The sequence below is a fragment of the Oryzias latipes genome, chromosome 12, assembly GCF_002234675.1.
Source record: "Oryzias latipes chromosome 12, ASM223467v1".
Lineage (NCBI taxonomy): Eukaryota > Metazoa > Chordata > Actinopteri > Beloniformes > Adrianichthyidae > Oryzias > Oryzias latipes.
In genome coordinates, this window is record NC_019870.2 from 1,775,932 (window position 1) to 1,801,725 (window position 25,794).

General features: G+C 44.5%; 2 protein-coding genes across 4 annotated transcripts; one reads left to right on the forward strand and one right to left on the reverse strand.

Moving 5' to 3' along the window:
* Positions 1-635: 635 nt before the first annotated feature.
* neu3b (sialidase-3-like) lies at positions 636-4,088 on the reverse strand. Of its 2 annotated transcripts, XM_011481384.3 has the most exons (3): positions 3,822-4,088; positions 2,766-2,996; positions 636-2,686 (listed from the first exon to the last, which is right to left on the reverse strand). In XM_011481384.3, exons 2-3 carry the CDS (start codon positions 2,988-2,990, stop codon positions 1,742-1,744), a joined length of 1,170 nt encoding a protein of 389 aa, XP_011479686.1. In that variant the 5' UTR covers positions 2,991-2,996; positions 3,822-4,088; the 3' UTR covers positions 636-1,741. The 2 variants fall into 2 exon arrangements, with proteins under 2 accessions (XP_011479686.1, NP_001265813.1); NM_001278884.1 differs by lacking the exon at positions 3,822-4,088 and having other exon boundaries at positions 1,742-2,686; positions 2,766-2,990.
* Positions 4,089-7,719: 3,631 nt separating this feature from the next.
* On the forward strand, positions 7,720-25,123 carry cnnm3 (cyclin and CBS domain divalent metal cation transport mediator 3). Of its 2 annotated transcripts, XM_023960526.1 has the most exons (12): positions 7,720-8,730; positions 8,804-9,138; positions 11,036-11,212; positions 12,259-12,416; positions 15,582-15,725; positions 15,795-15,953; positions 16,033-16,202; positions 16,528-16,624; positions 16,946-17,076; positions 19,618-19,744; positions 19,896-19,962; positions 21,101-25,123. In XM_023960526.1, exons 1-11 carry the CDS (start codon positions 8,071-8,073, stop codon positions 19,940-19,942), a joined length of 2,205 nt encoding a protein of 734 aa, XP_023816294.1. In that variant the 5' UTR covers positions 7,720-8,070; the 3' UTR covers positions 19,943-19,962; positions 21,101-25,123. The 2 variants fall into 2 exon arrangements, with proteins under 2 accessions (XP_023816294.1, XP_023816293.1); XM_023960525.1 differs by lacking the exon at positions 19,896-19,962 and having other exon boundaries at positions 7,721-8,730.
* Positions 25,124-25,794: the final 671 nt, after the last annotated feature.

Sequence of the window (25,794 nt, forward strand, 5' to 3'; positions counted from 1 at the left end):
CCCTCAGCTTCTGTAGACCAACAGGAAGAGTCTGCTCCTGAAGAAGCCAGGGTTCAATGAAGTTTCAGTGTTGATGTTCAGATTTATTTCCGATCTGAACCGTCGCAATCGTTTTTCTGATGATGGTTTTGCAGATTTTAATATCCAGATGTTCCTTCACTTGTCCTCCCTGCATCATTACACTTTCAAGAAACCTTTCCTTACATGAATTATGTCATTTAAAGAATACTGTACTGATTTTTGTGCATTTACTGAAAGGATAAAATCATGAAATGAATAAACCTGAGATCTATTTCAGTGCCGAAAATCTGTCAAACCTGCTCATCAACTGATGGAGAAAAGTTTGGTGATTTCAGCAGCAGAACAGAGTCGACCAAAGGTTCAGAAAATCTGTTTTTTCTAAAAATCTCCTCTAGAACTCGTCTGGGTTCCAGCTTCAACCGCATGACTGTTTTCAAGGAGTTCAACGAATGAACGAGCGGGTCTGTTTCCCTTTAGACAGGTTTATAACAAACCAGAACGGGTCTTTCGGAGTTGAAATCATTGACTGTATAGGAAACTGGACTGAGTGACTCCTCCAAACAGGAAGTGGCTCCAATAAGTCAAAATCCCACAGACTTCTACAGAGAAATAAACAGCTGTTACTCCGTCATTTAATTCATCAAAAGAACCATTCTGGCTCTGACACATTGTTCTTTACATGTTTTTTATAATCTTCAATATTTTATAATTTTCTTTATTTCAAATTATTCATGTTATAAACTGGCCAATCAGATGCCTTGATTCAAAGTAGATGGAGCCTACTGACCCCAACGTTCAACACTTTTGACAGATTTTGTGCAGCTCACTTTCAAGGGGTAGGAGTGTTGCCTTCCAACAAGCTCACTCCTGATTGGTGAGAGTGGTTGCCGTAGAAATCCAGACCAATCACTGCTTGCTGACGACGTCTTGCTCCATCGAGGCGACTGAATTGACTTCTTTTGTTCAGGGACGGACGTAAACCGTTATCGAGGGATGACGTCACACGCTTCTGTTCTCAGACACAGATGACATTCTTCACATCATTGGTTGGTTTCATTTGTTTCTTCGCCCGAGTCGACTTTGTCCCACAAGAATATCGGTACAAGTCTTTGTTCAATGGAAAACTGAGTTAAAAAAAATGTCTGACCAGGAAGAATAATGGAAAAACAGACAAATTTGGCTTTTTGGTTCTTTATTTATTATATTGGTCAGAAGTTTCACCTTTAATCTTTGAGCTTTTTTTCAGTTCCACTTCTTTAGATTTGCTCTAAATTTGACTTTTTATTAAAAAGTCCTCAACAAAATTCACACCAATGTGTTTGGTTCTGGTCTGATCCATGTTTGGTTCTGATCCATGTTTGGTTCTTGTCCATGTTTGGTTCTGATTCATGTTGGCTCTGGTCTGATCCATGTTGGGTTCTGGTCTGATCCATGTCTGATTTGGTTCTGGAGGGGTGAAAGTTCACCTGGACTCTGAGAAGAAGGGTGTGTGTTCTCCTGCAGGTGAACTCTGGTACGGTTCACTCAGAGGGAAGGCAGGTGGACTTATCAAAGGGAGGAGGTGCTATAAACCTGGTGTGTCTGGAGGAGAAACAAGCTGAAGAAGCAGGACTCAGGAAAACGTTTGGAAAAGTAAGCTGGGTGAAGGAGGTGCAGTGAGGAGGTGCAGGAGCTTCTTCAGAGACGATCATCAGATTATTTTGTTGAGCAACAAAAGTATTTACTCTTCAAGACCTTTCTTGATTTGATAGTAGCTGAAAATGCCGCAGGCTATCTGCTCAACCACCGATTCTGTCCCGCGCTCCATCAGACAGGCAAACCGGCCCCCGTCGATGTAGGCCAGGTCCGAGTACCCACTGGGGCCCTGGTTGATGATCCAGGGGCTGCTCCAGCTGTTCGGGTCCTTGGGTGACTTGTTCAGGTAGATGCCCAGATCGGTCCGCCGGTCTTTGCTGCTCGGGTGGGAGTACAGCAGCCAGCGGGGTTCCTGACCCGGGTCCCCCCCATCCACCTGTGCTGGAAAGGAAACCACGCTCCCCTGACAGCCCCCGCCCGTCTCCACCAGCTTGTCAGCAGTCGGAAGGGTGACAAAGTCATCTCCACCGCCGTCGCTGAGGGCCTCCACCCGAAAGCCGCCCTGAGTGCGAGCGTTGCAGTAGACGTAGCGGTTTCCGCCATCATCGGAGACCTCTGCCATTTCACACTCGATGGATATGGTTTCTAACGGCTGACCGAACTGCCAGGTGCGCCCCTGATCATCGCTGTAGAGGCTCAGCGCTCGAGGAACCGCGCAGAAACACGCTATGCAGAAGCACGAAGGGCAGCAGGAGCCGTAGGCGTAAGCGGGAACGATCAACCTGCCGCTCTCCGCCTGAACGCCGTGGCCCGGCCCAACGGCGAACGTGGCCCACTTCTTAATCTGGGGCAGCTTCTCCGTCAAATTGGTGACGTCGCTCCAGGTTTGGCCGCCATCCTTGGTGGTGACGTAGCAGAGACGGGCCTTGTTGATGCCCCAGAACCTCTGCCAGGATTCTGTCGTGGTTCCTTCCACGCTGATGAAAACCAAAAAAAGCGTTTTGCTGTTCCTTTCGTAGACGGGACAGGGGTTCATGGGACGATAACCACCCAGACGCGTCTTGTCCACCACCGTTTTAGCCTCTGACCACTGAAAGGACAAACACGGGGCAGAGTTAAAAAGTTTTACACAAATGTGCGATTAGTCAGACATTGAAACGGACAACCACCTCCACGCTCATCAAAGGAGGCGCTTCCTGTTGGAGCAGACGTCCGGTTTTCATGACCAGCTCCTCCGTGCTGGCGTCGTTGGACGTTTGGCGCCTCTCAGCGAAAACCATCAGGACGCCTCTGTCTCCGTCGTAGAGGAGCGAAGGGATCCTGTACACCTCCTTCTGTTCTTTGTTGGAGTAAAAGACGGTTGTCCGCCCTTTATCATGCGCCGCGTTGGCCATGATCCTCTGAAAGTCAAAAAACATGAACTTCCTGTTTGAGGATAATCAGCGCAAACCGCTCGTCAGTCAGGGAGGAGGCTTTATGGCGGTGAGGTGGAGACAAGTCAGCAGCCTTAACGAGTTTCCTAATTACTGATAAATGAGAGCGAGGACCCACAAAGTCTGAGCGGTATCAGTCGGATAAAGAGGGTGGCTCCATAAAACACAACCTCCTCTGTTTTATGACAAACGTTTGCGTCTTTTTAAAAAGCCGTTTATATTATTTTGAAGTATCGATTATCCTACTAGATAGAAGTTATTCTGTTAAAAAAACAGACAGATTACTATGACAAAAAATGATTTAAAGTACATTTCGTAGCAAAATGTAAAATTGCCACTATAAATATATTTCTATTTATTTATTTTAAGGACTTTCTCTGGACCTAAATGCAAAAAATTAACTTATTAAAATAAATAAATTAAGTAAATGAATAAATAAAAATTCATTTTCAGGGTGATATTTTTAATCTATTCACACATGTCACTAAAAAGGTAACGAAATAAAAAAGCTTTCAACCTTAACGTTTTATTTCCTGTTTTGTGTTTTAGAGAAGTTTGTTCATACAAAAAAACTTTTAAAAATTATTTTACAACAGCTCCTAAATGAACATAATTTATTTATTAAATGAGAGAAAATGAATCAATCCTGCTATTTTCATACATTTTAAGCTTTGACGCATCCTCTTAGTGAAGAAAGTCTGTTAATCTGTAAAGTGAATGACTGAAAGTGACTTCATCGCTGCACTTGGACAAATGAAAGACAGAACACAGAGAGTCTGCACACACACTCACCCACGGATGGCGGCCGCTCAGCAAATGATCGGCAGAAGCAAACTCCTGCAGGTGGGGTTACTGGGTGGAGTGGGAGGTCATGCCTGACAGCTTTACTGCAGCCGACTGTTGATTAACCTGCTGTCTGACGCAGCTCTAATGACATATCCAGATATATAAATATTAATGGAGCAAAACGCATCACAGGATCTTGTTTTTCTCCCATTTTCTGTTTGTGTTCATGGGGAAAAAAACAACACAGTTTTCTTTTTCTTTAATTCATTTTTGTTACATTTGTTCAACATATTTGTATGTTTAGAGCTTTTTTTTTTTTTTTAAAAAAAACAACTTGTTTTAATGGTAAATTTAGCTGATTAAATAGAAAATCCCCTGTTTTGACAGTTTTTATTGAATTTCTGCAGGATCAGGAAACTTTTTTTGTGGGAATGAAAGAAATTCGGCTGAATCTAAAAAAAAAACATTTTTATTTTTTCATTTACTTTGTCTCTCTCTTTTTTATTTTACAGCTCAAATCCCTTTAACTTCTTCTAAATTGAAACAATACACCAATTCTAAAATCTCTGCACGGACTCCAGGGGGGTAATCCAGAAAGCAGGGTGTGTGAGTTACCACGGCAAGTTTGAGGCTAAGGAAGCGGATAAACTCAGCTTTCGGTTGCCATAGCAACTCATGCTCTGAACATAACCTGGTCTGGAGCAGGTTTAGTTGAAGGTTAGTTTGTTTTCAGAGAGGTGAAGCAGCATGGCGTGTCCATTTGAAGATGATTTAGTGGATGAAGAAGCTCAGATAATAATTTTTCCACCAGGAGAGGGTGATAAGACCATATATGGATGTTGGAAAAATAAACTATTTACATTGATCTAACTTAATTATTTGCTTCAGTTAAGATAAATCATTTTTTTTTTTTTTTTTAGTTAAGTCGGCTTAAAAATAACACGTAGTTCTCAGACATTTATTTTACTTTGATTCAAATGAATTCAATTAAGTAGGTGTAACTTTGGTGCTGCTGTTAGATCGGCGCCGCAAGGCATTGTGGGATACCATTCCCTTTGCCTGTCTGGACGGATTTGGGTTTAAGTGTGGGTTTTTGACCAAATGTGTTTAGTTGTTTAGCTGTTTTACTGTTTTTTGTCTAGTTCTTTGTCCTACTATGTATAATTCTTTCTGCACCATGAGTGAGAGTGAAGGAAGAGGAGGATGAGGATATTCAGCAGCCTTGGTGTCAATAAATGTTGCAACATCTTAAGTTCAAGTCAGAGTCATGAAATGTGAATACATGTGTCATATTGCAAATCCACATCGAATCATTCATTTTAATGTTTTAAAAATGAGAATATCTACATCCTTCTCAAACTTCAAGAAGTTTTATAAGTTGTATCTCTCTCTCTCTCTCTCTATATATATATATAGATATATATCTATACAGATATATATCTATATATATATATACACATACATCACAATGTAATTGAAAATAAGATCGGAAACGTACGTGTTTACTTTCTTTTGCTGATGATGCAGCCGTATTACTTTTTGATGGTCGTATAATCTTCATACGCCGTCATTTAAATCTCAGACTCCGTCTCACTGAAGTATAGCGCTCTCTTTTTTTCTTCAGGCGTTTCCATGGTGACTCTGGAAATCTGCGATCCATTGAGAATGTCTTTATGTACCTGCTGTGCACGTGCATTAACCCAGGGTTACCAAGTGGAGCGTAATTATGCCAACTCATATCCGGTCTTTTGGAACCGACATACCCAGGGTAAGCAAGTTCAGGCGGATTTCAGCCAGAGTTCAGGGTTAAAGTCAGGGTAGTTTAAACGGGCCTTATGGAATACCCCCCTGCTCTTCTTATTTAGTGTAATCAACACATGGAATAAATAACAAACTTGCTGTTCCTCATAAACAGGAGGGCACCGCCTCCTATTTATGAGGAACTGCAAGTTTATTTATTATATTCTATTTTTTATTTATTATATTATTTAAAATGTATCTTTTTGAATATAAATAAAAACAGGCATATCAATCAATCCAGAATAAATCAAGTTAAAACTTATGTAACGTATAATATTTTGCTCCCCATAAAGATATATTCAATCAAAATTATACAAATAGGAAAATTCTGCAGAAAAAAACAAACAAAGCCTGGAAATATTAATAAGAAGAAATAACAAATCCATTTATTCCGTTTTCTTTGCTCTTTTGTCCATTTTTTTTAGAGCTGGACTCCTGGCATCATTTTTAGCAATGAGTTCATTTCTGCTTGGTGGGTGATGTGACGTCCTGTGTGTCTTTATGAAAAGGATCAGAGGAATTTGATTTTTTCTAAAAACCTGTAATTGGGAATATCATTTTTAAGTCTTATAAAACACTACAAACTAAATCATAGAACTCATCAGTGGGATTACTTCAAAAATATTTGATATTTTCCTAATTCTGTGCAACACCAACAGTAAAAATCCTCCAAAACACCTCAAAGCTAATAATAAACAACTGATCCGTTGTTTCTTTATCATCTCAAAAAGTGCAGCTTTTTTGCTGTCTGCATTACGTTCTGTCTTTATATTAAATACTGACACCAACTAAACCACAGGCAGACGTAAAAAATACATTTTATATGGAAAATAAAGACACGTAATAAAATGTCTCCAATAGTTAATAAATAATGGCATTATCTAGGATAGCACAAGGGTTAAATTTGCGCTCCGGGCAATTGCCCATACTTAAAACCGCTACTGGGTGCAGATGTAGAGCGGTCTACCTCTGATCGCAGGTTCAGGTCCCACCCTGACCGCCCATCATCAGTGTCCCTGGGGAAGACACTAAACCATACGTTCCTGCTGGTGGTCGTAGGTTGGCACCATTGTTCGACAGCGGAGCTGCTATCAATGGGTGAATGGGAATGTGACTTTAAGGCTCCTTGGGCCTTGAGGAGATGGCAATGCGGCATATAAGTTACGCCATTTAAGTTTGTTTTAGATTTTTAAAGACCCATTCTGATGAAATTGTGTTTATGGCGTTTTAATCGTGTTCTTTTCCGATGATGGAGGGCATGGATAAAGAAAATTTAGCTCAAAACTGTATTTCTTTCTTCAAATCATTGTAAATCAGGAGCAGGCGGAAAAATGTAGGTAGATAGTATAGTATAGAGATACAGATACTATCTGTGACATAGAAAATACGCTGGGTGGGGCCACAAGTTCCCTGCTCCGCCCCATTCTGATGCAGACAAATAATTCTATGTGGGTCTCGGCTTTTCTTGCTGGCATCTGGATCAAAACTGGCTCCAATATTGCTCTGCATTTTGGTTGCACAGCTGTTGGGTTGCTGGTAGGATGGGTTATAGGAGTGTGTAATCCGAGAGCTCTCAGGTACAGGGAGGGGAAGGAGGCAGGGTTCCTTCTTGCCAACAGCCCCGCCCACAACTCAGAAGTGAATTTCTAATGAACTCCTGCCGCTCTGCAGAAACTATGTCCTAGAAAACCACAGATTTGTTTGCTATATACAGCATAATCACAATTAAATGACCACTGGGAACATTTTACAATAGATCAGAAATTGACCAGAGTGGGACTTCAATCAATTTCATGGACTGCTTTTATCGTTTTTGTTTATTAATGTGGATGTGTGGTGGATTGTTGATTAATTATTAAGTAAAGCACTTTAAGTTGATGTACAACTTGAAAGGCCCCTATAAATAAAGTTACATTTGAATCTCGACTAGAAAGCGTGGAATAGTGGAGGAAAAAACACTTTCTGATACATTTTTGGTTATAACTTGTAGAGAAAGCTGAGGCAGAGAGTGAGGTGACTTTGGCTGAGCTTCTTTGCGTAGACAGAGAGCAGAGGCCCGCGTGTTCGGACGTGTCAAAAATGTTCTTCACGGTTTAGCAAGCGCTGAGTCTCAGCAAGCGCGAGGGCTCTTCTCCCGCCCACACTTCCCGCCCCTTCCCTGTCCGGCTTCTTCGCGCTCTGATTGGCTGGAGGAGGCGTCCGCAGCGGAGGCTTGTTTTTGTCGAACACAGATGGATGGGAGCTTCTGCTACGTCACAGGGTGGGCGGGGGGGAGGGCTTTCCAAAACAAAAACATTGCGAATCCAGATCCAAAATGGACGCCGTTCCCCCACCGAAGCACAGCTACCGGAGCCAACATGGCCGCTGCGCCGCTCAGTTTCACTGCTGAGATGGGCGGGCCGCTTTGAAGTTGAAGTCACGTGATTCGCACAGGGCCGTGTTGACCCATTCCAATATGGTGGCCAGCCTGGCTCAACGGTTTCTGTTGATGCTGTGGTTCTGCGGGGTCAGGCGCGGCACCTGCGGCGGCGAGGACCCCCACATTCTGGGGCTGCGGGTGGAAGACCCCACGGGAGCGGTGAGCATCAAAGACCGGATCATCTCGGTGCCTGAAGGAGCTTCGTTCCAGCTTCGCCTCTTCGGGGCCAACCTGAATGGAAACGGGACGTTGGTCGCGTTCGCGGCGGGGTTCGGAACCGCCGAGGACCCGTGCGGTTCCGACAGCAGCCGGCTGGAGTCCGCCTTCAGGGTGACGGAGGAGTTCAGCCAGGACGAGGTCCACAGCGGGGTCCTGACGGTCACGGCGAACCGGAGTATCCCCGCGGGCGGGGACACCTTCTACCACCTGTGCGCGCGCAGCGGGGAGACGTGGGCGTCCGTGACCCCGGACAGACTGCGGGTGATCCCCGGCGCGGCCGCGGGTTCCATACCGCCGTGGGGTCTGGCGCTGCTCGTCGCGCTGCTGCTTCTGCTCTGCGCGCTGCTGAGGACGCTGCACCTCAGCCTGCTGGGGCTCGACCCTGTGGAGTTGTACGTGCTGCACAGCTGCGGCTCCGAGGAGGAGAAGCGGGCCGCCAAGCGGCTGGAGCCGGTCCGGAGGAGGGGGAACTTCCTGGTGAGTGTGTGTGGGGGTTGGTGAGGAAGATGCTGGTCTGTTGGCCTTCGCTCAACCCGCCTCTTCTGCGCAGGCGTGCTCGCTGCTGTTCCTGTGCGTGCTGGGACACTCGGTTGTGGGGGTGCTGCTGTACCGGGCTCTGGGCTGCATCGCCTCCGCCGCCTTCACCGGGGGCTTCCTCATCTTCCTCCTGGCCGAGCTGGCCCCTCACATCCTCTGCTCGGGGTACGGTTTCCAGCTGGCGCCCGGCCTGACCTGGCTGGCCCAGGTGTGCATGGTGCTCACCTGCCCTCTGTCCTGCCCCCTGGGGCTGATCCTGGACCTGGGCCTGCAGAGGGACATCAGCACCAACTGCATCAGCGAGCGGGTCTTGGAGATGGTCCGTACCAGCGTCAACGACCCCTACAGGTAAACCGGATCCCATTTGAGGTCCGAATTCTGAGACCAGGTCACCCGGCCGCTGATCAGGACGCTCTGGGCGACCGTGAGGAGGGGTGACCCTCCAGCAAAACCAGAACCGTTATCGGCACTGGAGTTGGAGGCCAAAAAAACATCATAAGAACGTAGTAACCATGACGATGAGACACAGCAACTCATTGAAATGCGGTTTGGATTAGAACATCTTTTAACGTGATCCACATTACTTCTCGCTGTTTTTCTATATGTCATGAACATGAATCAGTGAACCTTCATTCCCGACGTCTCCATAGTAACCACCGTGCAGCACGCCTCCATCGTACCACAGCAAAAAGGGTTCAACCTGACCTTGATACAGACGTTCAAGTTGTAAAGTTTGAATCGGTGAACTGTCCTGACAAGACTGCAAAGAACAGGACGGCCATCATTTCTGTCTGTAGTTGCTTTGCCCCGCCTTCAAAATTCCTGACCAATGACTGAAGAGATCTTTAGTCATGTGGTTTTCTTTACAAGCTTTGGTTCGAAACGGGAAAGTTTCTAGTTTGAATGCAGCCTTAAAGATAGTTTAGGTCTAGTCCTGAAGACAGAAGTGGCTTCCACAGAGGAGGAGCTTAATAACCGATGCTCCGCCTTCATTTTAGTTGAGTACATTCTAGAAGCAGCAGGAAAATCTGGAACTGTTTCAGAGAAAAGACAGAGCTGTACATTTAATTCCAGCTCCTCTGGGATCTTCAGCAGAATCTGGATCCACTTCAGACGGTGTCTTCGGTTCTGATGGAACCCAGATCCTTCAGAACGGAACCGATGTCCTCAGAGAAGTTCTCTGCTGATGACTTTTCACATCTTCAGGATTGTGAGATCTTTTGGCATTCCTGTGAACCTCTTTGGGGGTGCATCTCGCCTGAAGGTGTGCTCCACGCCATCGGTTTCATGCTTGGCGCTCCAGATCCGATCAGGAAACTGGGAACACTCTAGAGCAGTGTTTTTCAACCGGTGTGCCGCGGCACACTAGTGTGTCATGGGAAATGACCCATTCGCTGATCTAAAAACATTTCCCATCTCCAGGATATCAGCTCTGTGTTCATCCAAAAAACCCTGATAAAACACTGAGTAGTTAGGAATACGAAAGATCATAAAATACTTTTTTCTCTGTGCTTATTTGATTCTATTGAAGACATTTTGATAAGAATGATGGTACTGCGATTTAGCCGTAGCGTCAGCTGTTTTCTGAAAAGTCCCGCCCCTTTAACTGTCTCCACCAATCATTCTTGGAGGCTTAATCACACGTCATCAGTCTGACCAATCAGAAGTGGTTAAAGTCTTCACTTCCTTGTTCAGATTCTGCTCATAACGTCTCTCAGTTCCAACTAAAATACCAGCTAAAGTTCGTCTTTAGTGGTGTAGCTTTCCACAGAATCCAGTGTCAGACCGTGGAACAAGTGAACAACACCATGAAGCTCAGAGACGAGAATCTGTCTTCCATTACTACATCTCCCATGATGCATTGGGTTAAAGTGACAGCGTCTCAGCGCACAATGAGTCTCTCCTCTTAACGTCTTGTAACCACAACGAACACATCCAACAGTTTTCTTTTAACTTCACTTTTATTACATCTTTTAGAAAAAACAGCTGCAGCTTCTATCTTTTTCTGCCACAATTATCACAAAAATGTGAGTGAGATCATGGAGGGGCTGTAGATCAATACAGACTATGAGTTTCTCCTTTTTTTTTCTTCCAATTTTTGGATGCTGGTGTTCCGCGGGATTTTTGTCCAGGTTAAAGTGTGCCGTGGCTCAAAAAAGGTTGAAAAACTCTGATCTAGAGGAGCCGGAGTCTCCCTGAGGCTCCTGACGTGACGGAGTCTGTGGTTGAAATGCTCTGTGTGCAGCGAGTTCGTGAAGGAGGAGTTCAGCCACGGGATGCTGCGCACCAAGACGGTGGAGGACATCCTGACGCCGCTGAAGGACTGCTTCATGCTGCCCAGCTCGGCCGTCCTGGACTTCTCCACCATGTCGGAGATCATGCAGAGCGGCTACACCCGGGTGCCCATCTACGAGGAGGAGAGGTGGGAGCTTCACCTTCATCCAAAATCAGGTTTTAAACGGTCAGAAGACTAAAACGGCGTTGGAAAGGACCTCTCACGGCACCCAGAAGGAGTTTAAAACTCCGGGTCTGAGCCTTGTTTGATCCATTTCTCATGGGTTACTGGATTACACATTCCCGGGTTTCTCAGTTCTTCAGTCTTTAGTTAGAACTCCTCGGCGTGATGAAGTGTTGATGGCGCCGGCTAACTTCTAAAGATGTTGTTCAGACAACAGTCCAAAACAAGAACCGCTGTCACTTCTAGATCACTAAGACAGAGCTCCGTTTAACCCATCAGCCTCGGTTCCACCCTCACTGATGACCACCAGCTGTGGGTTACGGTTCCGATCACAGGCGGAGGAGGCAGAAAGGAGCTTCAGAGAAGGCCTGGTCCTCCCCTAGAGACAGGCGGTGGAGCTCCAGTCTTCTGGAGGAGCTTGAGTAGATCTGCTCCTCTTCCAGAAAAAGCAACTCAGGTTGTTTAGTTGGTATGGAGATGGATGGATGGATGGATGAACGGATTGAAAATTAGGTGGAGATTAGTTTTTCCTCTACACCTCCACCTTTTTATCTAAAACACCCCACTTCCCTTTTTTTATGGTCAAAGTTTTCTCTTCTAACAACACAAATCTCCAAATAATTGATATTTCGTTGGAACATCAGTGGATGAATGCAGGTTTTGACTCGGTGCCGTCTATCAGACCTGGAGAAGGACTCGTGTTCTGGCGGCTCTGAGGAGAACATGATGGAAAAGTCTCAGTTGAACTTTAATCTGGACCCTGTTACTGTTTGAACTCTGATGTTTTTTCTTCTGTAACTTTTCAACCGGGTCGACCCGGGTCACAATATCAAACTAAAAAATCCAAAGGTTGAAAAACCCAAAAGCTTCTTCTCAACTTCCATCATGAACCAGAGCCTCAGAGAAGATGAAGCTTCTGCTGCTTGTCTGTTCTAACCTCTGTTGAAGGAACATCCGTGACTCTGGACCGTCTGAAGAACCGGCTCTTTTCCAACCCTCCTGTCCTGCAGGTCCAACATTGTGGAGATTCTGTATGTTAAAGACTTGGCGCTGGTGGACCCGGATGACTGCACGCCCATGACAACCATCACCAAGTTCTACAATCACCCGCTGCACTTCGTCTTCAACGACACTAAATTGGACGCCATGCTGGAGGAGTTCAAGAAAGGTGAGCGATGGAGCTGCTGAAGCTGGAACCGGCAGGAGGTCCTTCCATGTCCGCCTCGTGGTTGATGATCCTCCTGAAAGAAAGTTGAGATGTTTCCTCTGGAACCGCTTGCCTCCCTTTCAGTGGAGACCAGTGAAGAGGTTTGGACAGTAGACACAAGAACCACAGATGAGTCGGACCAAAATGGCCGCCTCTGCGCCACGCAAGAGTCCATAGCAACCAAACATTTCCACGTCTGGCGCTGATTCAGATATCTATCACCTATTTTTATTAACAAGCGGCGTTCCTTAGGAATCGGACATACACTAGCCCCGCCCACATCGTTAACTCCACAAGGATGATGTTTACAGTTGGCAGCAGATTTGTGTTGATTGAGTTCAGTTTGTCGTGACTGATGTTCCTTCCGACCACGCCTTCGTCTGATCCAGAAAACACTTTGATGTGTTTACACAGAGTCTAAACATAAACTTTCCATGGTTTCCATGGCAACATTTCACCTTTTTTATTCTTCTTGTCAATTTCCGTGATGAATTGATGATTAAAATACGTTGACATTAGAATTATCAGCCAAGAGTGGTCTTGGCCTTTCAGTTGAGGCGTCACCATAGCAACGGGGCAAAAATGAACTTGCAAGAGGGGAAAAGTTTTCCTTTGGGGAAAAATGGTGGGGAATAAAACCCCTCAGTTTCAGAGATGACCTCTGACTTTTGTGCAGAGCGCCCTCTTGTGGAAAAGTGTAACACTTGCAGACCTGCAACATTGAAAACCCAAACCGTAGTCCAGTTTTTGTGTGTTGGCCTTACACAGAACCAGAACTGCTTTTCCGCAATACAAACGGTGCCATGTTGAGGTCAAACGGCGTCCGTGAGCAGTGATTGGTCCGAGTTGATCTGAGTCGTCGTTTCTATGGCAACCACTAACACCAGTCAGGGGTGTTGGAATGCCACACGCTACTTAAAAACGGGCATAGGACGTGGGGGGCAGCAGGCTCCGCCTACTTTTATTGAGGCATCTGATTGGTCAGTTTATAACTTGAATAACTTGAACTATAGATAAAATATTTTAAAATTAAGGACAAAATCAATATGATGTTAAAAGAAGGTATCAGATCCAGAATGTTTCTTCTGACCAATAGAACGACTGAGGAACAGCTGTTTATTTCTCTATAGAATTCCATGGAATTCTATCTTGGAGCCACTTCCTGTTAGGAACGCCAGGGGGAGGGGTCACTCCATCCCATGGACAGTTGATGGTTCAAGTTCAGTTTTATTGTTAAAAGCGCATGTATGAATGGTGGTTGCTAGGTATGGAAGCGATTCTGTAGCATTAATAAAAAGCAAAGTCAAAACCAGAAATGCTTTTTCATTTTCAAAATGAAGCTGCATTTTTTGACTCAAAAATATAATGAAAAAGTAATCCACCAAAATGCTTTTTCTTTTCCTTCCTCAACACAGCTTATTCTGTCACTTAAATAAAATTAAAATTAAAATGGTATTTGACATTTCATTTTCAAGACGTTCTCTGGTAAATGTGTAGCAAAATTCATTTAGAAATGTCTAATTTGACATTTAAAATGGATTAATAGAAATGCTTTTTAATTTTCAAAATGAAGCTGCATTAAATGACTCAAAATTCAAATGAAAAAGCAATATTTCAAAATGCTTTTTCATTTTATACTTAAAACCGCTTATTCTGTGTCATAATTAAAACGAAAATGCAAAGAGGGGATTGCATTTGCATTTTAACATCCACCCTGGGAAACTTGTAGCAATATTCATTTCTTAAATGCATTAGCAGAGGGGAGGCGGGGCGATGACGTCACTGCTTTCTCCGTGTGTACGGCCGCTGACACACACACGCACCAGGAGCAGACTGTGTTAGTGGCAGAGAAGACGGCTTTGAGTTGGTTGTGAACTTCTGATGAGTTTCCACAGCTTCTCAGGACTACATAGCAGCATCACTCAGCGCGAAGCTGCAGGAGACTATCTTCATAATGTGCTTTTATTACTGTCATGATTATTATTAAGGGCCTGCTCTGCTCGATCATATGTTTTTAAATCCGTGCGGTCAGACGACGCTGAAGAAGTTGGGTTGCGATTCACAGCTTCTGATTCGCGAGGGAGATAAAGGAACATTCTGCTGCATTTCTCGCATTAAGATCCAGGAATCCAGGTTTGAGCAGTCCAGGTCCAGCGGTTTGTGAACAGGACCCGGTTTTAGGTGATCTCAACGCGAACACAGACACACCAGGTCTCTCAGCGACAGCGGCCGTACACACGGAGAAAGCAGTGACGTCATCGCCCCGCCTCCCCTCTGCTAATGCTTTTAAGAAATGAATATTGCTACAAGTTTCCCAGGGTGGATGTTAAAATGCAAATGCAATCCCCTCTTTGCATTTTCGTTTTAATTATGACACAGAATAAGCGGTTTTAAGTATAAAATGAAAAAGCATTTTGAAATATTGCTTTTTCATTTGAATTTTGAGTCATTTAATGCAGCTTCATTTTGAAAATTAAAAAGCATTTCTATTAATCCATTTTAATTGTCAAATTAGACATTTCTAAATGAATTTTGCTACACATTTACCAGAGAACGTCTTGAAAATGAAATGTCAAATACCATTTTAATTTTAATTTTATTTAAGTGACAGAATAAGCTGTGTTGAGGAAGGAAATGAAAAAGCATTTTGGTGGATTACTTTTTCATTTTATTTTTGAGTCAAAAAATGCAGCTTCATTTTGAAAATGAAAAAGCATTTCTGGTTTTGACTTTGCTTTTTATTAATGCTACAGAATTGCTTCCATAGCTAGGGATCCAGTCAAATGTAACTTTGTTGCTGCAGCATAGAAAATGAATTTCCGCGTCTATTAGCTCTGGACAAGAAATAAGTCGGATGGTTGCTATGGTCCATTCCCTTTAGGACGGCGGCCATATTGAATCCATTAAAATCCTTCCAGTGGTAACTAAACTAAAGACTTATTCACCTGTAGAGCTGCACGCCAGGGCTTCAGCGTTTTCAGATGGGGGGTGGGGGTTGTGGAACGAGTGTGGAGGGACTCGGTCCGGCTCCTAGATCCCGTTTTTGAGGAGAACTGTAAAAGTGGGAAGTTTCGAATGAAAACCATACGTAGGAAGGTTTTCTGTACGGGTCATTTGTTCACTCAGGAAACTCCCACATGGCCATCGTCCAGAAGGTGAACAACGAGGGGGAGGGGGACCCGTTCTACGAGGTGCTGGGATTGGTCACGCTGGAGGACGTCATCGAGGAGATCATCAAGTCGGAGATCCTGGACGAGTCCGACGGCTACCGTGAGTGTTTGTGAGCGTGTTCTGTCCGTGTCCCGCCACGGTTGTTCACACCTGCGTGTCGTCCCACAGTGGACAGGAAGCTGAAGCGGCCCCTCCCGCCCCTGGAGATTTCTCTGGAGCCTCGCAGCTCCGGCGAGGAGTTTTCTCTCTTCAGGCCCCCAGAGGGAGAATCCAAAATCCACACCTCGCCACAGCTGCTGCTCGCCACGCACCGCTTCCTGTCCAGAGGTGTGTTGACCGCCATCCCCGACTCTGTGTGTACATTTAAGCTGCATGAAGATGCTGAGAGTGACCTCTGGCCCTACAGAGGTGGAGCACTTCAGCCCGGCCCGGGTGTCCGAGAAGGTTCTGTTCCACCTCCTGCGCCACCCCAGTGTCAACCAAGAGGTGCACTTCGAAGCCAACAACCGGCTGAGCCCCAGCCACTACCTGTACACCCGCAACCAGCCGGTGGACTACTTCATCCTGCTGCTGCAGGTACGTACCGCCTGCAGGGGGCGCCCTGCACTGGAAATAACCGGACATGGTGAAAAACCACAAAAAAAAGGTTTTTATGGCAAATGTTGAGACGATTTATCAGACTTTAGCTGAGTGTCTTAAATGTCATTTTCATGTCTTTTGTTCCGTTTTAGAGGCAACTTGCTTTAAAATAGAAAAACACAGAAAAGACACTAAAAACAATTGCAAATACAACAAAACAGATTTGTTTTCATTGAAAAAAACGTTTTTTTGATTTAGGAGCTAAAGAGAAAAAAAATGTTTGTAAGAATTAAATAAAAGGGTTTTCTGTCTTTTCTTTCAGGGTCGCGTTGAAGTGGAAATCGGCAAAGAGGGGCTAAAGTTTGAAAACGGGGCATTTACGTACTACGGCGTCTCTGCCCTGACGCTGCCATCCTCAGGTGAGGGCGGGAACTAAACATAAAATTCTTTCTTCTTTCATCTTCTTCAATCCTCCTATGATCTTTAAAATCATTTTTAAAATGTTGTAACTTGCTTCCTGAATCCGGATGCTGACATGTTACAGCAGGAAATGGAGCAGAAGTCCAACAGCTGGGCTCTGAAGGCGGCCGACATCCTTAAGCAGCAACCCCCCTTTAATATTTTCAAAATAAAAGCATAGGTAGTCGTAGTAGCATTTAGCCCGCCCCCGATCACAGCTGGAAGTTTTCTTTGTAGCTTCTCCTTGTACATGAGGACTAACGGAGACCGTTTGATTGCAGTGCACCAGTCTCCGGTATCGACCCAGCGGAGCTCTCCCAGAGACCCCTTTGATTCTGGGGAGGCCACCAGCCCGTCCAGCTACTGTCCTGACTACACCGTCCGCGCGCTGACCGACCTGCAGCTCATCCGGGTCAGTGAACGACCTTTCACCTTTCCGTCTTCAGGTCTGCTTTAATGGGAGTCAACCAACCAGAAGTGAAAGGCGTTTCTTCGGACCACAGATGTTTGATGCTCCTGTTCACGGTTTCACTGAAAAGGCTGTTTCACAGAAGAAAACCCAATTCATTCTGGAGATCGCAAACAACTCCGCCCCCAAATGATGACATCACAGCAGGAGAAACCGTCAAAAAATGAACGGGGCCAAAATTTCTTATGGGGTTCAAAAAGAATTTCAAAATTCACGAATATAATCAAAAGAGGCGTGTTTGGGATATCCAAAGAAATTTTTTTAGAATTATTATGGGATGGCCTAAGGATTTAAGGCTCGGCAGAGTTTTTTTTTTTCTCCAGCAAAGTGCAAAATTTGGCGATTTTCACATTTTTATACAATGTCAAGAAAAACTTTTGTTTTGGCGATTTTCTCAGAATTTCAGACATTCAACCAGGTGACGTCTGCAACCAGTCTACGTTGACCTAAGTTAACTTGCGTCTAGAAGCCGCCATCGTGAATTTTCCAAAAAGTGACCATTAGTACCTGCTACAAATTTGAACGTCAACGACCGATTTTGAGCTCTTGCCTTGTGAGCCCTGGAGCGTCGTTGGGAAGCTAAACTGCTGGATTTAAGGTTTGTAGATTTTTAAGCCTGCTAGCCTGGCGAGCTCACAGAAGTGGCTAACCACCACTGCTAGCACATTTCTTTTTAGCAAATGTAACACATGAATCCTTGAACGGACTGTTATGACATATGAAATGAATTTATTTGGAATGTGGGCGTGGTTAAAAAAATAAAAACTTTAGCCGATCTTTCTAAGAAACACATAGGCCAAATTTTGAAAAGGTGTTTTTTTTTCTTATTGAACTTGTCATGTGACCAGGCTGGAAGGGCAGAGGAGAGGAGTCAATGAGGTTTCTAAGTGACATGGTTTACGTAAGCATTAAATGGCCAACAACGTGTGCATTATTAGAAATTGGAAATTAGAAATTAATTTCTAATAATGCACACGTCGTTGGCCATGAAGCCGCTTATACCATGGTCACTTACAAAAGAAATAAATAATCATCCACCCTTTGCCGGCAAAGCCTGTACGGACTTGGACTGCAGCGGCAAAGAAAAGCGTTATATCTATGCTGATGATCACGATGTGTTAAATAAAGCATCAGATCAGAGAGAAAGTTCTCCTCTTACCGCTTGTTTTTGTCCAGACGATGAAGATAACGTTTGTTTTAAAGAAGACAGAACATTTAGGTGATGTGACCAGAACTACTTTTTAGACGTGCATTATCACTTTTCAATGCACACCCAGCAGCCAATCAGAATCAAGAATTCACCCGTACCGTGGTATAAATAAATATATATACAGTGATCCCTCGCTATAACGCGTTTTACTTTTCACGGTTTCGCTACTTCACGGATTTGCATCGTGCATTGTGTTCTGCATTCTGATTGGCTAAAAAGTCACTCCGCTTCTTCTCTACCTGTGCGTCAATAACGCTGCAGTTTAATATGTACACGTACGTAAAACAGCTTGCCAAATTAACAGCACGTACGTGCAAATTCTCTTGCAATTTCGAGTTTCTCTAAAACCCATAGAAAAAAGAGCAACAACAACTGCCTATCACTATGTTCTTCTCCCGAACAAACACAGCTGCATCGCGGGCTTCAGAAAAAGAAAACACTGCAGAGCGGAGTCAGGATGCAGCGGCTCAGTCTGTAGAGCAGTGAAATACACCTGAGTCACTATTTGTCCAACTGTACTTTGTATTTTTTTCATAATTGTTTTTTAAACTTTCTCTCGTTTAATCCAATTCTTCGGGTCGCGGTGGGCGGGGCTAATCTCCGCGATTTGAAGCCTTCTGACTGTTCACATTGATGATTAAAATTATTATTTGACAGTACAGTACAGAGTTATTTGTTGAAAAAAAACGTCTCTAAAGTACTTTTATTTGTGAAACAAATGCTTGAGCCTGTAAAATGGTTTATTCTTTCTTTTCAATGTATAATAGAGTATTTAATTGTATAATAATTGAAAGAAAATAGAGGTTTCTACTTCACGGATTTTGCCTATCACGGGTTCTTTTTGGAACGTAACCCCCGCGAAAAACAAGGGTTTACTGTGTATATGTATATATATATATATATATATATATATATATATATACATACATACATACATACATACATACATACATACATACATACATACATACATACATACATACATACATACATACATACATACATACATACATACATACACACACACACACACACACACGCACACACCCACACACACACACACACACACACACATATCTCTGAGAGTGTACAGTTAGGGGGCTGCGGATCATGTGACGCCACACAGAAAGACGTCTCTTAACGTCAGCCGTTAGCGCTCCTCTCATGTCCGCCATGATGAACTTTAGTTTCAGAAGAATCCAAAGCGCCGTTGGCGCCCGTTCAGGTACCACCCCTTTTCCGTGAAAATTCTAAAGCGCCTCCTCCCGCTGCAGGTGACACGCCTGCAGTACCTGAACGCCCTCAGGGCGTCCCAAGTCGGCCAGAGTCCAGACCCCCCCGAGATCAAGATCCTGCCCAACAGTCAGATGAAGCTGCTGAACGACAGGAACGCCGCACAAGGTAGCCGTGCTCGAAGCGCCGTGTGACCCCCGAGCGGCGCCGTGTCTGTTGGAATGTGCTTTCCTGTTTGCCTTCAGCTGAACTGATTTAATTTTCTCTTTCTCTTTCTTCTACCTCCCGCCGTGCCTCCTCTCGCCTCTGGCCCGTCCAGAGTTTCCTGTAAACTTTTCTTTTTTTGATACCATTGACTACCGTTGAGTGCTTTTGTTTTGCATGAGGTAAATGAGCTCCGACAGGACCCACGCCCCCCCCCCAGGACTCCTCCCACTTACCAAAGCAGTGCTCCTTATGTGCTCGTGTGAGCCGGCGGGTGTGTGTCTGCCCCTCCTTAAACCATCCCACCTCCTCCGAGACGCCGTCAGGCCACAATCTGTTCATCGCTTTCATCCTCATCCGTTCGCCGCCGCGTTAAAGACGTTCCGCGTTCACACCGGAGCTCTACTTTTGAGATTTACAGATACAAAAAAATGACTTGACAATCCGACAGACAACAGGAAGGAATGTTCGGAGAACAAAGACGGACGCCAAACGCCGTCTGTCCCAACAAAAGCACGTGGTCTTCTGTGGCGCAGGAAACGTCCTCCTGACCTTCAGCCGATTCACCAGAACCTCAACAAACGGGTTCCAGTTTGACCGTTTGAACAAGAATATTTAAAGCAATAAACCCCACGTGGCGCTGCCTCACGGCGCCTCATGGTGGCGCTGCAGACAGCGTAATGGAGAACTGCTGAGATAACAGATAAAAGGTTGAATCAACGGATATTAAGAAGAGCGTCTAAGCATAAAAATCTGCTTTTCCAAAAACAAACAAAAGCAAAAGAAGTTCCTTAAAAAACGTCTTGAAAACATTTTCTATCATTTTTTTTACGATGTATTCATTGCAGTGAAAGTAAAGCAGCTTTTACAAAAACGTTTAAATGAAAGAAGCAATAAATGAAATGCTTTAATTGGAAGAATCCATTATAGTCCCCCAGTCCAGGCCTCGAATCCCCCCCCGCCCCCTGTTGTTGTCGTTAAGTCCTGGAAAACTTGGACTTTAAGCACAAAAGTCAGAAAAGTGCTGCTCTACGTCCTCATTAACCTCCCATAAGATGGCGGGAAGCTGCTTTACTGAAGATTTGAACCAAATAAAACGTGCGTTTGATCGAAAATCAGGACGGCAGAAGAAAGGATGAACAGAAGCTCGGGAAAAGCTGCAGGATGAAAACCAAACCTGCTTTACGCTTCTCATGTCTGTTTGGTCCCTTTAACCCCGCCCCCTCCAAACCACTAAACTCCCACCCCATGTCCGCCTGTGTGTTTCATTCCTGTGGTGATGTCATCCCTCACTCACCTCTCATTGGTCGGGTCCCACAGGTGGCAGCCGAGCCCAGGAGAGCTCCACAGAAGAGGAGCCTCATGGGTAATGCAGTCCAAACTGTCCTCTGCTAATTTAAGAAGATAAAGTATATTTTGAATTGATCAATCATCCATGGCTGGAACGTAGGACAAGACTGGAGTGAGAGGGACTTTCTCTACTAGACCCGCTGCTCACTTTTCATCTCCATTTTCATTCCTTTCATGGATTTCCATGCAGTGTTTAGGTTTATTCCTGTTATGTAAATGTCTGTATAAATGTAGCGAAGGAGAGGAGCTATGTGAATCTTTTAAAAAAATATTATTTGCTAATAAATGTGATCTTATCTTCATCCAATAGCTCCCTGACAGATGTAACTCTGGTGGAAACAGTAACTGAACTGTCAATATAATAACCAGATTGGATTTAGCGTCCATAACCTTTAGAGACTTACATTTTTGTTGATTATTTAACGAGATCTCTGAGTTCTGTCCAAAGAAACCCGCTTTGTTTCTACGAATGAAAGTGCCATCACCGTTGGACGACCCCCCTCTGGGTTGACCCCGTAGCACCGGCGGTTTAGCTCCAGTGTTTCCGTTGGTTCGACTTCCGTGTCGTGCGGCTAACGTGTTTCCGGGCAGATTCTGAAGCGGTTCTGTGCCGTCATGCGTCCCTCAGCGGTAGTGAAGCGTTTACGTGGTCCACGGTAATCCGCTGATCCGTTATTCCCACGCCGTGTCGTGACCAACGAGCTCGTTTTTGTGGGTTAAACCTTTAACACCAAAGCTTTCGCTCCGGTGTTGACGTTCTTCATGTGAAAAAAAAAGTCGACTTTCCACCAATACCATAAACGCATTACTACTAGAATCTGTTAACTGCGTAAACGCTGGAAGAGTTGCACGTGTTTAAGGAGCGTGGTGACGGCTCTGGTGTTAAAGGGTTAAAGAAAATATGAATCCACAGACTTTACAGTTGGTTGGTTGCTATGGGGACGTGAGGTGAGGGGCGGAGTCTTAAACCACATGCAACAGGCTAGAATGAGTTTTTGGACGTGTTTGTAAAGGATAAGATTTTTAAAAAGGAGCCGAGAAATCTGACCAAACTACACTGGCCAACATTTTATTGTTTTTTACGTTGTTTTCATATCAAATATGAAAAATTCCTTTTTATTGTCTTCAAAGCTTCTAGTTTTTCTTCTATGTGGTCTTTAATGATGGAGATTTCAGACCATCTGAACTAAAGCCGACGGTTCTTCTGGTTGAAAAGCCAGATCCTGTCTGGATTGAACACTAATCCGTGCCTCCTGATGGAATATTTGTCTCCGAGTCAGAGGACTTTTTATGAACACTTCCTTTGTGACCTTTTCCTTTATATTGGAGGACGGGGTTCACTTACTTGTCCACCCAGAGAAACAGAAACGTGTTGCAATGATGGTTTTTGCAGAAGTTGCCATGAGGTTCACTTTCATATCCGTTTTGTGTTCTTGGTGCCTTTATTCCAGTTTCCGTCTCAGCACCAAACAGGTTGCTTTGTCGTTCTTCATTGTGTGCCAAAGTCATGTGTGTGTGTGTGTGTGTTTGTGTGTGTTCCAACCAACCGTCCACTTCAGACACCAACATCTAAGGTGGTTGAAAACACTTTGCACATTAAATTTGTGCACCCTTAGGCCGTTTTTAAAGCTTGGAGGTTCGCCCCTCGCTGGCTTACAGCTGCGTCGCAGGCGTACAGCGGTCCTCCGCCGTCTGTCAGAAATGCCTCTAAAATTGTCATTCAAGCCAAATGGACCTAAATCCAAACTTAAAGGGGCTTCAACATTGTAGGGGTAGCTAAAGTTGGGGGTTTAAATCCTTACGTGACTTCCAAACTGGGTCAAAGGTCAAACCAAAAAGGGCATGAGTGTAATGAGCTCCTGTCTGTTTTGCGTTAAGCAAAGGTTTGATTCCCATGCAGGACAGAAAACGTGATTACCTTAAAGCTCACTAAAACCTGAAATCATCACAGATGTCTTTTTAAAGGTGAATCTCTTTTAGCTTAATTTATTTCCAGAAAAAACACACTTATGCTGACGCTTCGAGGGGTTAATGGTCTTAGAAATTAAATGAACTACCAAATGTTACCTTTTCTAGTGAATATTAATGTAACTTTATTTATCATTAATCCCAACAAATCTGGACTTTCTTTAGCTGCTCTAAATATGATTGATTTCAAAGAAAATATTATCCTGTGACATTTCTTTTTAATTTTTTTATTTCCCTTTTTTTTCAAATCTCTTTACATTCCTTCATCAGTGGAGGTTGTAGCCGTCCTTCCTGACGGCTTTTTCTGCCTTCATCTTCATCGTTCTTCCTCAGTCATTCCTGCGTTAATGCGTGAAACGTCTTTTTTTTTCTTCTTAAATCTCCACTGAAATTTCCATTTCAGCAGTTCAAAGTCTAAAATGCGGCGTCATCATTGGCCTGCAGGTGTTGGAAGCTGTTGCCGGTAGCAACAGTGCAGGTGTTGGCCAAACAATGGCCCCACCCCCCACCGAGTCTTCTTAACAGGAAGAGGTCATTTCGGTCCAGCAGAGGGCGCCACAGCGCTGCGGGACGACATGTTTCAGGTTCAGCTCTTCTTTGTGACCTGTTCCTGATCGTGGCGACCTTCGCTTTTGGCTCCACGTCCGTCTTGGCGTGTCATCCGTCGTTCGCACAAACGTCTCCTGTGTGTAAACGAGGGATCTATCAGAAAACGTCCCGCCGTCGTGTAACGGGACAGACGGGGGTTTCAGGTCTGCTTCAGTGGGATTTTAGTGCAGGGTGAGGAAGATGATGACGATGGTGGACGACAAAAATCCACTTCCTGTTGTGTCCAGAATGAGAGTGGACGTTTTTTCCTTTTCATCTTTTCCACGCCACACGCCCCTCTGGGTTCCAGTTTGTGTCCAGTTGGGGGATTTTCACAAATAAATTCAACATATTTCCAAATGTTTGGAATGAAAAGCTTATGGTGACATCATATCCTCTGCAGAATTACAGAATTGTTAACCGTAACCTCTGTCACCCGATCACGCTCCGGTAGCCAATGTCCTCAAAGCCCCGCCCCCATGTAAACTCAGGATCAACGCCAAAAGCAAGAAGCCTGAACTGGAAGTGTAAATTGAGCTTAAAATGAAAAAACGAGGTAAACAATACTGTCCTTTAAAGGTGTTTCATTTGGTAGCACTTTCAGATTTATAGTGTTTTGTTTCAAGTTTACAACAGTTTTTAGCCTGTAAGGTGGTCCGCTGGTGCACAGCTCCCATGTTTCAGACGTTTTCCCAACACGCCGTCCATCTGCAACACCGGCGCTTTCACAGCAGCTCAGAACGCCGTTTGAATTGTGGACTTTTCACGCGTTTGTTGGTTGAGACTCCAGGCTTATGATGTCCTCAATAACATTCCAGTGGATGTCTGTAAAATCGACCAAACGGTTTTAGTTTCCGCTCCTGTTTGGTGTCAGTAGAACTTGGATTGTCCTGGAGCAGACCTGACATCTTTGGACTTTAAAAACACGTTTTCCTTTTTTCTTTTATTTACGTTCACGGTCATGGTAGTTCTCCAAAGTGAAAGGCCTTTGTTAGCTTTTCCTCATCATAGAGGAAGTGGGTACACGTATAAAACCCATCAAAAGTGTGTCGATGTCACATTTCTGCTCTCGTATTTATTTCCTATCTGTCTGAATGCTCACATATTGAAATGCATCTTCCAGTTTTGTTTGTCTGATTCTTAAGAAAGTATTTTATTGAATATTGTCGTACTACATTAATGTCTTTGGTATCTGAATGTAAAAAGATAATCCCAACATTTCCACTTAAACTGTGTGCTAATATAGAAATGTTTAGGTTGGAGGACGCGGTGTAGATCCTACTTTCCTGTTTGCCGCTGTTACCGAGAGCGTTTCATCCGTTCCGACTTTCCGGGTTACATTTGTATAGACTCTGTTTTATCTGGACGTTTTTCCAAATGCTGGTGGGTTTGGGGACACTGAGGTTTCTTAGGAAATAAACTTGATCCTGTTGTAAAGGTTTTGTCGTGTGTTTGTGCCTCACACATTAACCACCAAATTAGCCGTTAAAGGAGATTATTTTGCCGTTCACCTATGAATCAGTAATGGACGGCGCTACGGGCTGCAATAGTCGTAGACGGCTCGGTGAGCCCGTAGAGTAAAAAATGTTCGTGAATGTTTTTGCTCTACAAGCATTCTGCAGGTTTTTGGGTTGTGTAGGGGGGTTGGAGAGGGGAGGGGCTGCTTCTGACGAGGAGCGCAGGTGAGTCTCACCGTTCTCATAAAGCTCGTTACCATTGTTGTGATTGGTAAGTTTATCGTGAAGCATTGGTAAGGATAATGGAAGTTCCACGCACGTATGACATATAGTCGATGATGTCATACGGCGTCCTTACGCCACATCCTAGTTGTTACTAAGGTACTAACTAAACGTGCTTTTGTCTCGACCATCTATCGTCACGGCGATGGTTTTTCCTCAAAAGCTTAATCGTCTCGTCTTATGGAATCACTTTAGATCCAGGACCTTCATTCAGGGTCACGGCAAAAGCCGCCACGTTGTTTCCTGGTTCATTATCTCGGTCCAACCTAGGGTTGGGCGATGTCCCCTAATTTGGCCGTTGACGATGTTTGCTGTCAACCATCGGGATGGACGATGACATCGTCGGGGGGGGGGGGGGGGTATTTTTAC

Excerpts from the sequence above, each read along its gene's own strand:
- cnnm3 (XM_023960525.1), top strand. The coding sequence starts at position 8,071 with ATGGTGGCCAGCCTGGCTCAACGGTTTCTGTTGATGCTGTGGTTCTGC. Across the intron at positions 8,731-8,803 it reads GGAGGAGGGGGAACTTCCTG|GCGTGCTCGCTGCTGTTCCT; the intron begins GTGAGTGTGTGT and ends TCTTCTGCGCAG. Across the intron at positions 17,077-19,617 it reads CCGACCTGCAGCTCATCCGG|GTGACACGCCTGCAGTACCT; the intron begins GTCAGTGAACGA and ends CTCCCGCTGCAG.
- neu3b (XM_011481384.3), bottom strand. The coding sequence starts at position 2,990 with ATGGCCAACGCGGCGCATGATAAAGGGCGGACAACCGTCTTTTACTCC. Across the intron at positions 2,687-2,765 it reads CTCCTTTGATGAGCGTGGAG|TGGTCAGAGGCTAAAACGGT; the intron begins GTGGTTGTCCGT and ends TTGTCCTTTCAG.